This window comes from Anopheles gambiae, chromosome 3, assembly GCF_943734735.2.
Source record: "Anopheles gambiae chromosome 3, idAnoGambNW_F1_1, whole genome shotgun sequence".
In the NCBI taxonomy this organism is placed as follows: Eukaryota; Metazoa; Arthropoda; class Insecta; order Diptera; family Culicidae; genus Anopheles; species Anopheles gambiae.
Genome location: NC_064602.1, coordinates 71,944,730 through 71,959,497, shown reverse-complemented (window position 1 = coordinate 71,959,497; position 14,768 = coordinate 71,944,730). Strand labels below are relative to the sequence as shown.

At 45.3% G+C, this 14,768-nt stretch overlaps 1 protein-coding gene across 1 annotated transcript in view; it reads left to right on the top strand.

The window, feature by feature from the left end:
• LOC1270988 (roundabout homolog 2) overlaps positions 1–14,401 on the top strand; it is a 42,286-nt gene extending 27,885 nt beyond the window's left edge. The window contains exons 6-14 of the mRNA XM_061662658.1: positions 548–817; positions 1,496–1,773; positions 2,855–3,104; positions 10,160–10,242; positions 10,369–10,788; positions 10,904–11,959; positions 13,197–13,359; positions 13,437–13,941; positions 14,020–14,401. Of these exons, the coding sequence (XP_061518642.1) occupies positions 548–817; positions 1,496–1,773; positions 2,855–3,104; positions 10,160–10,242; positions 10,369–10,788; positions 10,904–11,959; positions 13,197–13,359; positions 13,437–13,618 (2,702 nt within the window). The 3' untranslated portion in view covers positions 13,619–13,941; positions 14,020–14,401. The remainder of the gene's footprint in view (positions 1–547; positions 818–1,495; positions 1,774–2,854; positions 3,105–10,159; positions 10,243–10,368; positions 10,789–10,903; positions 11,960–13,196; positions 13,360–13,436; positions 13,942–14,019) is intronic.
• Positions 14,402–14,768: the final 367 nt, after the last annotated feature.

Here is a 14,768-nt window from a genome sequence, read left to right as displayed (position 1 = left end):
CCACAATGATTAATGTCTATGGTAAAAAGGAATCATTATGCTTCTTTTTTTCTCCCCGAGGCTAACGGCATCGTTAGCGTGGTGAGAAGTGGGAATAACAACCGTTTCGGCCGCGCTGGAATTGCTTCTAACCATTTGCATAACAAATTAAATTATTCGTTCACATCACACACCGGCACTTCAAGACGGGGGGGGGGGGGGGGGGAGAGAGAGAGAGAGAGAGATAAGCAGCAGCGAAGCAGCACACTCGAAGAAAACGATTTAGAAAGCTTGTGTTTTATCGCGCACGTGATAAATATCGCGCATCGCGCAGTAAGAAAAACGCAGGAAAAATGATTCACACAGTCACACACAGAACGACGAACGAAGCGGCCGATGTGTTACTGCTGCGCTGATTGGGGGACTTAATTTTTAGCGGGTGCTACTTTGGATCATAATTTATGTCATTTTTAATCAGCCAGTCCGTTGTTTGGCACCCACCACCACCGCCGAGTCGATGCATGATTTACAACTTTTCTCCACCTCTTTCCTCATTTCTCTATTACAGTGAAACCGTACTTTGTGGCCGAACCGGACGATGCGACCGTGCTGGAGGGCCACCGCGTACAGTTCCAGTGTGCGGTCGGGGGCGATCCGGCGCCGCAGATACTGTGGACGAAGCAGCACGGTGACATACCGGTCGGGCGGGCTGAAATATCTGAGGAGGATCGGAGCCTGATCATACGCAATGTCACGGCCGACGATCATGGGCAGTACATCTGCGAGGCCCGGAACTCGGTCGGTGTGATCAGTGCGCGGGCCAGCCTCACCGTCAACAGTAAGTAAAGAGAAGGGGGTGTGCGATAAGTACGGGCTAATTAATGCAATCGATGACATTAAAGCGGGGAGGGAATGACATGAATCGGATAACAACTTTAAGCACCGACGATCGATGAACGATAATCCGGGCCGACAGCATTTTACGCAATCTTTGTCGCGCGAACCGCGGACACATCATTTACGGGCTTAACGCGCCTTAAAGAGCCAACTGTATCTCCCCGCCGGTTTATTGGCTATCCGAATTGGAAATCAGATTTTAACAACCAAGCGCTCGAAAAAAAAATGCACGTCAAATGTGGTGGCGTCATTTTGTGGTGGGCAGATGCTTTTTTTTGGGAGTATCAATGCTCCCGTTTATTTCGTTCCTTGTGCGACTTTTTACACATTTGGCGACTGGCGACGTTTTATTGCGAACGGGTTCTTCTTGAACGGGTCTCGGGTCCCCACCACTGTAGGCGTCTGTGTGTGATTTGCGGCCAACAATCATACAACGATGCGACACACCACCAACCAAACGGTCTCGTTTTTGTAACTTTCCACTTCACACAATGTTTGCGCAATTTTATGATCCATCGAAAAATGTCCTAACCACTTCATTCGGTCTTTGCCAACTCCAGCCAGTGGCATCGAATGTTTGCATCTTCAACTGATTTCATCATTTTATTTGTATTCACAGCTCCTCCTGTGTTCATCGTGCGGCCTCAGGACCAGAAAGTCACCGTCAACGGGGTGGTGACGTTTAAATGTTCGGCGGGCGGTAGTCCACTGCCGTCCGTGTTTTGGACGCGGGAAGGTTCGCAGACGCTAATGTTCCCGAACAACAGCTACGGCAATATGCACGTTTCCGGGCAGGGTTCGTTGCAGATCCGGGGTGTGCAGCGGGAGGATGATGGATACTTTGTCTGTTCGGCACTGAGCGTGGCAGGATCGGTAACGAGCCGGGTGTATCTGCAGGTGAGTTGGGATAGAATTTAAGGTAGAATAATTCGGGATGTATGGGGAACAATTTTTCGTGAAAATATTGGCGAGGAGATTACTAACAATGTCTAAGATCGCCTTACTACACTTTACCTCAAAGTTTTTTGGATATTTCATAGCTTAATTAGGTAACTTATATAATTTCTGCAACATGAATGTCTTTCTCAGGTCCTATTTAAGTTTTTTAATCTGTTTTCAAGCCTTATATGTTTTTTACAAACCCGTAAACAATACCTCAAAATCGATTATTTTCGAAGCAGAAAGATCCCAAGATGATGAAATTATTCATCAGTGATATTCTGAACTAATGTTTTAATATTCCTTTTTTCCAACATTTTTCTTCACATGTCTTGGACCTGATTAAAGCGTTTTATTTTTCTGTGAATTTTGCTGGGTGTTTGAGGGGTTTATGGTATCATTTCGAATTACAATACATTGGATATCATATTCGTCACAAAATTTAGTGTTACAAAAATCACAAAAACCCTGTAAATGTTCTTCAAAACAAATGAAATCAAACTTACTTCAAAGCCAAGCGCCATCTAGACAGTGATTACGGGATGATGTTTAGACCTTATGGATTTATAAACTCTTTTGGATTAACCTTAAGATGTCATATATTATTATTACTCAGCGGGACCCATTGACCTATTCATGGGTTATTTTTATTATTTCTTGCTGTACGGTTTAATCAGTATCAGCTGTTGGCGGCTTCCGCTTCAGGTCACCTTGAGACATGGCATGGTGTCGCTGTTATTGTTTATCTGTCGCCCTTGCTGATTGTCGTTGTACGCGTGGCATCCCCATTGACAGGGTGTCAACGCATAGATTTATAGATGGAGTCAGATGCAGCTCGTGTTGTTAATTTGTGAAATATGATAATCCGTCTGTTATTCCGAGAATCTTTGTCTGCGTCATCTGTATTCTGAAAGAAAATGTTCATTCTACAGGTACATTGAGTTCTTCAAAACCTGAAATTTAATCAATCGAAATTTCCCCTCACCAGTATGTGCACCGAACGCTCCAATTAAAGCGCTACGTTCTCCCAATTTTCCAGGTGACTTCCCCAATTGACAGTATTCCACCGCCACTGCTGCAACAGGTTCCCTCCAATCAGAGCCTTCCGAGCGGAACGAAGGTAACACTTCCCTGTCGCAGCTCTGCGTACGGAGCACCTTCATCATCATCATCGTCGTCGTCAACAGCGTCCTCGTCAGCGCCCCGTTGGCAACGTGATGGTATCAATCTGCTTACCGGACCTGGCAAACGCTTCAAAATTCTTTCCGGTGGATCGCTACGGATTGATGGTAAGTAGCAGCTGAATTATGATAAACCCAAGCCCCAAACAGGATTACTTGCTCACGAGTATCCATGGCAAAAGGAGAGTAATATGTTCAGAATTTAAATTGAATCATCAGTTACACTCATCAACCAGTTTTGTAACTCACGACGCGTTACCTTTCCGCGATGGGGGAGGTCTATGGAAACCCACATCTGCGAAACTCTGCGTCACTTGGAAGAAGGTTTTTCATTTTTACCATGGTGATGAAATGAAATGCGTATTGGTAGGCGGAAATAGGAACCTAATTCCATGGAAATGAAAGGGTAGCAAAGGATTCTTATTTGTTCCGCTCAATGCACCGTTTAATAGTCCTTTAATACCCAATTGAAAAGCGAATAGAAATGCGAAATTGAGGTTCGATTGAAATGGTTTAATTGATGCACTAACAACCGGCACAATATGAGTTTTTCCTCCATTAAATCTTCCCGTTTAATGTGTGTGTGCATCAGTAATGAGATGAGACGGAGGGTTACGTACGTACAAACGTAAGTAAACGCCTTTCAACCAGAACTGGCATCAACGCACATGCTCTTCCCGTCCAACTAGAGACGATTTGCTTCATTTAATGGTTGCTGACTTTGACATGGTACTGCAATCTCTTGCCGTGCACTTTGTGCATCATTGCAGAGTTCTTGCTAAAAGTGCAATCTGTTGTTGAGGGAGGAGAAATCCCCGTGCCATGCGATTACTTGCGCTTCATTGATTATTGAAAGCGAGCGCTTTGTATGCCAGCTGTGCCTGGGGTAAGATGCACTTTGTAGGAGGGCTCTGGCTTTGTGAAACCTCAATTATTGACGAGTGCACGTTAGAATAATAGAAATCTCGCAGTCCGTTTTCGGAAAATGAAGGTGACATGTGCCCATGTGGTATATTAACGCTGCCGACGGGAACTCGTGAGTGAAGTAAGGATATCCGGTTTCATTACTCAACCATGGAAAGATTTACCTTTTTTCTCTCCCTCGAGCGGATAAAGTCCACGTTCAAGCCGTCCAAGCGCAAACACACACACAAGCCACACATGGACGGTTTTCTCTTTTATCATCCAGGCTTCCACCGGGTACACATGATTGATTGAATCTTTTACACAGTTTAGTGCTTAAGCAGAGTTGCAGTTTTTTTTACGCTTCTCGTTTCGAGGTTGATGTTCTCAACTCAATAAACTCTTCGCCGGATGAACTGCGTAGGGTTGGGCTTTGGAGGTTGCTACACGAACAGCTCATGCATCATCAATCAACTTCCAGAGCGGAGAGGGGAGCGCATGCAAAAACCTCTTCAAGGGTCATCTCCAGGAGTTCTTACCATCACATTTGAAAGTCCTGTGTTGAAAGGTAGTTCTCAGCAAGATTGGCGAAACTCTCCGCAGGGAGCTCCAGAGACTTTGATTGCCATCTTACGTAGTGCGCAAGAGCTTCGTGAGACTGTGAAATAGTTTTGTGCTTGTAAGTTGTCCTGGAGATGTCCGGAAAAGGTTTTTCAATCATTGAAGTTGCTGGAATACAAGGCATTTCAATTTCTGAGACACATTCCAGCTCTTTATATTTACGCATAGCAGACAATTTCGTGATGAAAGAGCACACAACTGTTACTTCTCTGACGTTTCCTAACTTTGTCAAACCGACAAGCACAAACTCTGTGCAGCTTTACTCCCCAAAAGAAGTCGTGATGCATCTTGTAAAGTGAATCTCATCACCCCGTAAAGTGACGGTAAAGTGTGTGTCTCTCGGTCCTTTGAATCTACGAACTGAAAGGCTCCTCTCCATTACTGCGGGTCAGATTAGCTAGCCTGTTGCTTGCGCCCTCCAGTACGACGACCAAAGTCAAAGCCTTTTCAATTAAATGTCATTATGTAAATGATCTGTTCGAGGATGGTTCACCGGCAAAGCCACCATAAGGTTAACCGAACAACCAAAGAGAAAGAGCGGGAGAAAGATGTACAGGACACAGGACAAAAATCGTGTCCACCAGCCTGAAAAGCCCATACCTCTCTTAGTTGGCTTTCATCTTATGTTTCGTTGAAGATGGGTTCGCTCGTGTTTGCGACCACCGTTGGAGTGTGAACCCGTGTGCTTATGCACAGCTGGAAAGAAAGGATGATGTGCTCTTTGTGTGCTGGTGGCTGTAGATGGTTTAGGCAGAACAAAAATAAAGCACAAGATCCGATGGCTCGATAAGCTAATGATGCTCGAAAGTTGATTGAGCTTTTGGTGCTGTCAATGATTCAATTAGTGGGCTATTGGGTTCATCTTTGGGTTCATCTTTTCGAGCTCGCGGCTCTCAGGATGGATGGTGTGTGTGTGTAAGCTTCCCTCAATATTAGCGATTGTAGGCACTTGTATTCAAGTGGAAACGGTTTCAAATTATTGCAACCAAAAACGAGTTGAAGGATGAATATTCCAGCTTAAATCGTTCCATATTCGCATATTGCACTTTGTGAAATTGAGTGGAGTTTTTGGACCACTTTTTTCACATGTTATTCGTTACGCCGGAAGAATGAAGAGCAAGCAGCATGTGATGTTTACTTTGCTGTTTGTGTTTTCGTTCGCCTCTTCAACCACAACACATTCCCTACTCAAACCAGATAGGCTTCCCACTCCAAACCGTACCTCAATCAACGGAGCCTGGCGGGCATGTACAGAGTGATCTCTGACGTGTGGGCTCTTCCAATAAAAAATATTCCGGTACTTCACAGCTCATCACTCTCATCACACAATTTCCATGGCAAAAAGCGACGCAAATGAAAAGAGGTTCATCAAAAAAGTTTTCCAATTTGATCCTCAGAAGCAGCAGCCTCTCCCGGCACATGGATATGCGCCCATGTGAGGGTTGTTTGTAACCACACACCGACCCCAGCCTGTCTCAAGAGGACACGGAGGGTGAAGGCATATGATACGCGCACTGTACGATTGTTTGTTTTGCTGCTGCTTCTGCTTTACCTCGATCTTTTTTGCTGTTTGATGAATTTGCTACTCCATGAGTAGTAGGTGCTTTGCGCCAAATTGATAAACTTTTATCGACTCTCGGGATGATTTATGAGTGAAGTTAGGCTTTAAAGGAGGGCCTGGAAAAAATGGACCTATACTTTAATTTTAATTGCCCCGAAAAGATGAGGTAGAGTTACAATAACGTGCTTTGTAGAGCTTTAATCTCATCTGCAAAATAACAACTCCCATTTTGCTTCAAAAAATCACGAGCAAATCTTTGAAAAACTTTCTTCAAAAAATATGCTCAAACCTTTTGCGACTTCCGAAACACCCTAAAATACAATAATTCGGCTCCAGGCTGGGGAAAGGCCGTAAATTTTACGTATAAATTTCCGGCCTCCAAACTTTTTCCACATGCACGGCACGTTTCACTTTGGCGGCGAATTTCCCCTGTTCCGCTCTGTTCCAACAGCCAAAAACCAATCGGCCGTGATGCGTTGTTAACAGCTTCTTACCGATGCAGAGTAAGAGTAAAGTGAGCACCAAACCAACAATGAAAAAAAAACCCCAAAGACTTCCACTATCATTGAAAGTGTTTCCTGCTGAGCTTTCGGCAAGTGGAAGAACACACTTTGCCCTGTGTCTAAAAGCAGCTAACAAGAATCGTTCGAACCTTCATTTGCACGACAAGAAAGAGGGGGTGCTGGAGGGGACTGAATAACTTTTATTAGAATGAAGGCTGTTCCATCGTCGATGACTTCCGATGGTGGGTTGCTCTTGCGATGAAAATGCAAATGCCCCTGATGATGGGCGGCGTGCGCGCGCCTCTAGTGTGCGTTTGTGTACACGTGCGTACGTGCACAGGTTTTCTTTTTTGTCGAAATGGGGAATATCATTTCGGCAACGACGAAGTCGATGAGGAAGCATGGGGGGGCTGTATTGTGTTCGCTACAGGTAGGAAATGGAATTCACTTTCTTCGCTGACATTATGGTTGGCTTTTAGAAGGTGACTTTAAAAGATTTTTTTCTGGCAATTTTACCCATTGTGTGATTTTTCCTTGTTGCATTGATTACGAGTAGTCATAAAGGGTGGTAAAATGATCGTAAATGGATAAGATTTTGATGATTTTGGATTTTTTTTGTTGCATTTTTTCCTTTATTTTTGTTTTCAATTTCTTTCTCAATTTTCCCAATTTCTTACTTCACCATTAAATTTCCTTTAAATTGAATGTTTAATAAAACTTTTACAAACTGTATCAAAAAATTGAATTCCTCACACTCAAGTGTCTTGGCAAGATTGTATCGCCTCCATAGCTTTGAATCAAAACATCTTCCCCGTTGCTTTAAACGTCAGAAAACCAATGAACCAAACCGGTAAAGGTCTCTTCAACAAACGCACAAAACCATCTCTCACACCTCGCTTGAGCTACTTTGTTTACGCACGACCATTTAAGGTACACACTGCCAAGGACCCAAATTCTTGTGGCACATTTTTTGTTTCTCTTTACTGTCGATGCTCCCGCTCCCGTTAAACTTTTCAGTAAAGTACCACTTTAGCCACCACCACCGGTCCACTGGCAGTCATATAGGCTTTGCGAATGTCTTAAATAGCGTACTGTAGTGTGCATAAGTACTATGGTAAAGAACCGAACGGTATCGATTTTTGGCCCAACGGTAGCACACCCAAAAAAGCAAGAGAGAAACCCCCCTCTCCACATAGATGTCAAGTGCTAGACTGGAAGAGTTGGACACACTTCACGTTGCACACTTGAAGGTGGCCGAGAATTAAGCCATCGCCATGGCGAAATGATGCAGTGTTACCAATTCAGTACAGCGCTCCTTTTTCAGTTTGCCAATCGAGATCAATTTTTCCTACTTGAAGGCCCATTAATATTGTTTCTTGCCTCGGCTCGTGGTTTGACGTGGTATTTCTTACAAAAATAGGGGCTTTTGCGAAAAAGAGGTCAATAATTAGATATGGCGCCGAAATGGAGATCCGCACAGCGCGGTTTCATTGAGGGTTTGAAGTAAGCAGTTTGTAACACTTTTGTTGGAGGTTTTGGTGGATCTCTAGTTGCTCGTTGGTCTTCCGTTAGCAAAACCCCGCGTCATTGTCTTGATTAGGGTTGGTATCCTTTCCCAAAAACTGAAGACGAGCGCTGCACGGGAAACGGTAATGACAAAATGAACTTTAGTTGGTTGGAACGAGGTTTTAGTAGGGGTAATGCTTTTCTGTGCAAAATCCTCGTTTTCGGATGATTCTGTGTGTTGAAATTGGAAGCTTAATGAGGGTTCTGCTTCTGTTAGGATGCACGGGTATTTAAAGATCTCGATGCGCTAACTCGCCTAATGGAGGGTTTGGGGTTAGAGTGACATTATTACGAGTCATTAAAGTATCTTGTTACACAACTACGTTGTTCGGGTTTAAGTGGTGAAGCGATTCGTTTTGGATGTTTTTTGTCTTATTAAGAACGAGATTGAAGACTGTGGGGATTTTGGTGTAATTTCAACCATTCTCTAGCCTTCAATTTGTGGTACAGCTTTGAGATACTAGCGTAAACATAGTGTTCTGTACTGGTTTGTACTCGTTACACGTTTCTCGTGTTCTAAACTTGCGCCACAATGCGTCACAACGTTACCACAACACCGTGTTATTGCATGAAAGCAAACTTCTGCAGAGCAGCATACATCCTTTCTTTACACCCTTTTAGCAGGACGATGAAATGAAACATCCCATGCTACACATTGTAGTGGAAGAACATAACGCTTTTCGAACATGCTTTCACTAATGAAAGCGCACCTAGGTGACGGTCGCTTTTCACCTCGTTCCACGTACAAGAAGGCGTTTACTCTATGCTGTATGCTTGCTGCTGTACGTTTTCTATACCGCAAAACGGTGCTTGTACTGCCTGATTCTTGCTGAGAGTTTTTTGTTGTTTTATTTATTTTGTGCGCGTTTGTATCACAAAACCTCGCTTTTCCTCCTGCCCACGTTCAAGGATTTGCTGGGAAGGATCGTAAAGATACACTCTTTATACATTGCTAAAAGTGTACAACACCCCAGGTGTGTAGCAGGGATGGGGGATGAAACACAAAAACTACTTACCATGCTGCTTCATACGTTCGGCGTCCCCTGTGGGCAGGACGACGGGCAGGATTTTTGTCCTACCCAGAACAAATACTGACATTGGAATGGAGAAAATGGGTAGCCTCTTCAAAAGCGGTCGCTGGGTGACGATGCTTTCGTACCAAGTACAAACTTGTACTGTTCTGTGGGTACCTGTGAGCCGCATGAGTAGAGAACGTCGCAACTTTGACGTTTACTTTGTGCGTCCTTTGAAACTTTAAACAACAAGCCGAGTGGGGTTTCGGACGCTACCGTTGCATAAAGATGCTGCTTAAAGTTCTATGGTGTGTCGAGGTTTTGTTCACCTCATAAAATGGAGGAACCATTGGACTTACAACGTGCTAGTAATTCTGTCCATTAAATTAGAGGAAAACATCATAAACAGGGCTTTTGCCTACTTTTGTGATTTTAAACGTAAAACTTAGTTTAATTCAAGGTATTGGCGAAGGATGATGAAATGTGTGACAAGTTGTAAAAAGAACGATAATGTATAAGATATGTACTAGCAAGAACAAGAACAAGAACAAGAACAAGAACAAGAACAAGAACAAGAACAAGAACAAGAACAAGAACAAGAACAAGAACAAGAACAAGAACAAGAACAAGAACAAGAACAAGAACAAGAACAAGAACAAGAACAAGAACAAGAACAAGAACAAGAACAAGAACAAGAACAAGAACAAGAACAAGAACAAGAACAAGAACAAGAACAAGAACAAGAACAAGAACAAGAACAAGAACAAGAACAAGAACAAGAACAAGAACAAGAACAAGAACAAGAACAAGAACAAGAACAAGAACAAGAACAAGAACAAGAACAAGAACAAGAACAAGAACAAGAACAAGAACAAGAACAAGAACAAGAACAAGAACAAGAACAAGAACAACTTGATTCACAGAAAAATCAGATAGCAAAACCAATTATATTTATAACAACTATTTACTAAATCTATTATTTGATCTCCTTTACAGATCTTCAAACCGAGGACAGTGGATGGTACCGATGCATCGTAAAGCTGGATGACCATGAATATTCCTGGTCTGCTTATTTGAGTGTAAGTTTCAAGCATAAATAATTCTTCTTTTTTAAATAGAAGACTACGTCATACCTGATCAAATGTTTATACTTTTGTCATCTCACACAAACATTTCGGTAACTCTTTTGTGTTCCATCCCATTAGGTCGATAGCAATCTGCCGCCCCAATCGCAGCAAATCTTCAACGCGGAGCTGCTACCGTCCGCACCGGGCCAACCGAAGGCAGCGAACATTACCAACACGAACGTGACGCTGATCTGGGCTCGGGGCCAGGACAAGCTGCGCACGAATGCCATCGCCAGCTACACCATCGAGTACCACAGCACGGATGATCGCGAGATGGACGCGGGCTGGAAGATTGCGCTGCGTCAAATTGCGGGCAACACCGCGACGGTGACGGGACTGTCGCCGGAAACGGGCTACATCTTCTCGGTGCGTGCCGAAAACGGTATGGGCTTCTCGGCCCCGTCACCCGTTTCGACCCTCATCCGCACGCTTTCGTCCGACGATCGGGTAACGATACCGGAGGAGATGGACACGGCCCGGATGGTGCTGAGCGGAAAGGTAAGTGTCACCGAGAGAAAGATGTACGAGGGGAGATAGTTTTGGTTTGCGTCACATTACGTTCCGTTTTGTCTTTCCCACCCCGCTTTGCGGTTTCGCTTTCCCCCTATGCCAGATTCTCGAACTGATCGATATCATTGCGCTAACGGCCTCGTCGGTGCGGCTCGAGTGGCAGCTGCAGATCGGCGGCTCGGAAGAGTACATCGAAGGGTTCTACGTGCGCTATCGCGATCTCGACAGTGACGTGCAGCGGTACAGCATGCTGCCGATACCGAACAGCGAAACGGAGAGCCACATCATCACGAACCTGAACAAGTACACCCGGTACGAGTTCTTCCTGACGCCGTACTTTAAAAATCTCGAGGGTCAACCGAGCAACGCGCGCATCGTACGCACGCTCGAGGATATGCCGACCGGGCCGCCGACCAACATACAGGCCGGGATGTTGAATCTAACGGCCGGCTGGGTACGGTGGAGCCCACCGTTGCGCGAGCACCAGCACGGTGCGGTGGTCGGCTACAAGATACAGGTAAAGTCGGGCAACAATGCCTCGAAGCTGTTGGCCCAGATGACGCTCAACTCGACCACCACGTCGGTGATGCTGAACAACCTGACGACGGGCGCTAGCTACACGATTCGCGTGGCCATGTTTAATCGGCTCGGGATGGGTCCGTTCTCGAAGCCACTCTACCTGGTGATGGACCCATCGTTCGTGATCGTACCGCAGGGTGTGCACAACAATCACAACCAGCTGTACGGCGATTACGACGACCGGCGACACCCGCAGCATCAGCCGCACGCGCACAACTTCCTGCACGAGACGTGGTTTATGCTGCTGGTCGTGTTTTCGCTCGTGGTCGTACTGGTGGTGACGATTGCGGGTGGTGTGGTCGTGTTCCGGCGGCGCCAGGGCTTGGGCAAACCGGTTGTGACCGTGCCGACGCTCGGGGGGCGGCGCGGAGACATAGCGAACCTGAGCATGTCGCGGAAGGATGGTGGGATTTGGATCGATCGCGGTTGGCGGACGTGCGATACGGATAAGGATTCGGGGTTGAGCTCGATTAAACTGCTGGAGGGCAGTCAGACACACCACACGTACCCACTGGCGGATGGGGGGACCGATTACGCGGAGGTTGATCCTCGTGGACTGACGTCATTCTACAATCGGAAGGTGAGTTTTTTTTTCTTGTTTTTAATTCTCAAGTCTTGTTAAACACGGTCTACAAAGGACGATTTTCTGTAAAACATGAATGTAGAGTCACATCGTTTTGTTGTGGTTCTGATTAGTGGTGGGAGCTCGGAATCGGACCTACCCGACTGCGATTCCATGTTCGGAATCAATTCAGGTGTCGTTTCCGATGCTGGAATCGATTCCGATTCCCGAGCCGATTCCGGAGCCAATACCGAAGCCGATTCCGAAGCCGATTCCAGAGCCGATTTCGGAGTTGGTTCCGGTATCGATTCCAGAATCAAAATTGGCTTCGGAATCAGAATCAGGTCCGGAATCGGAATGAATCTGGGAATCGCAATTTGCTCCGGTAATTGAATCAGAACTGACTCCAAAATTGGAATTAGTTCCGAAATGAGAATTAGTTCTTGAATTGAAATACGAAGATTCAGAAGTGAAATCAGTCCAGGGATCTCGATGAGAATGGATCGTTTACAAGCACATTTTGATTCTTTGCGTCTATCAATACGTAGCATTAGTGGATCCAAACGTTTATTCTTATGGAGATGCCGAAACCGACTCCGATTTCGAAACCGATTCTGATTTAGGAGCCAATCACGGAACCGATTCCGATTCTGGAGCCGCTTCTAATTCCGGAGTCGATTCTGATTCCGGAGTCGATTCTGAATCTGGAGCCGATACCGATTCCGGAACAAATTCTGGAGCCGATTTCGATTCCGGATTCGATTCCGATTCCGGAGCCGAATATGATTCCGAAACGAATTCCGAAGCCGATTCCGATTCCAGAGCCGATTCCGGAATCGATTCCGGGAACTGATTCCGGACCTATCATCCAGAATCTATTCTTAAAACTTCTGAGATATCTGGAATCGATTCCGGCGAAAACTTCATTCTTCCCATCACTAGTTCTGATCACAAATATCCATTATTGAGTAATGAAGAATCTTATGGATCTGTTTAAATGTTGAAAATGATGTAGTATTTAAATAATGTATAGTTTATCAAATATCTGGATTTATGGCTCAAATAGTTCATTGTTGTAGAGTATATTGTTGCTATCTTCGTATGAGTAAAGAACATGTGTATAACATTATTAAATAACAAAAAATATGTTCAATACGTTGGCAATTCTGCTTCTAATCCGAGATATCAATTACATTTTTTGCGATAAATTACTGAATCATTAACGTTGGAATTGCGCTTCTGTTTCGCTTTACAGTCCCCGGAGAGTCCAACGCCGTACGCTACCACGATGATCATCAACGGAATTCCACGGAGTGACAATGGGGATCTGGGCTATCAGGGTCACGATACGTTCTCGTCCACCTCGTCCAGCTTCCGATCGTTCTACGGCTATCCGCGACCCATCAACCCAAACAATGGTAAGTCCCAACGAACTCCACGGTTCTTCTGTTTACTATGTCTAATAATTCGTCGCTCTTGCAACACCCCCCACCAGTTCCTCCAAACTGGGTCGACTATCTGCCACCGCCACCGGAGCATCCGCCTCCGATTCCGCAACCGATCGAAACACTCAACCATCATCACCTGAATCACGTCTACCCGTCCGAGCTGGTCGGCACAATAAACAGCTCGCAAACGTCCAGCTACTGTTCGCGCCGCACCAGCGGGTACAAGTGAGACCGTGGCGCTGCGCTTTGGCTGGCAGGCAGTGCAACATACCACCACCAACTACCGAGCCGACCAGCAAACAACCAACTCTAACAAAAACCACTAAAACACACACACACAAATGCCGCCAAACAGTGAAACACACACAATCAATTTTGGGTGACCTCTAGGGTGGTAGTTGTCGCAAATGGCGGGCCCCAATGCCCACGTGTACATTGAATCATCGGACGACGATCACCACATTCGGGACGTTTTGCTCCTTGCGGGCGTTTCTATGTGTGTGTGTGTGTTTCAGCTGCGTCCCAGCGGCCAACGATAAAAGATCCTTACGGGTGAGTCGAAGTGATGGTTTTAATTTACTTATTTCTTATCACTAACCTCCATTTTTTTGTCCACGTTCGGGTCACCAGGATTATCGTGCAAATGTAGTGCAAACTTCTTCGGGATAGTGACAATTCCACCCGTGCCGTCCGGGTCCGGAAAGCTGCACGGTGCCCACTGGAAGTCACCACCTCACACACGTTGCCATCAACAGCTGTTAGAGCTTTGATCGGTGTGCTTGTGTGCGTTTGGGCAGTTGAATGTCATTGGGTTCGGCTGGACCTGCTCAAGATGTGTTGTGGCCATACGGATTAGGGTGTGCCAAGTGTGGTGTAGCGTTTATCACAGCCCGCGGACGCGGTTCGCCTACGTAGAGATGTGCGAATGCGCGAATCGCCGTAGATACAGATGGTAGTGATGAATATGAAGTATATTTTTTCTATGAAAAAAAAACCCAAAATGAATACCAAAGTTGCACGTGTGGAGTGTCGGTAGGTTTGAAGCATTATCCGAAACGAAAACAGCCGATATTAATCCTAAGGTATGTATTTATTTCCCATTACATTTTAATTACAACATATACAAATTAATCGCCATAATCCACTACACCAATTGCTGTTCTCGATCCAATTAACGAGCCGTTTAAAAGCGCACAATTTACTGTGACATTATATTGGGCGTTGCCTTCTGTCCCCTCGCGTTGTCTCCATACCCCCTGCCATCCCTGTTTTTGCCGCTCGCCCGATGGCGCTATAAAATATGGTTATTTAATGGCTTGTCGGTCAACTCTAAACAACCGCAAAATTGTTTCAAACCCATGCTGCGGACAAAAGCTTTC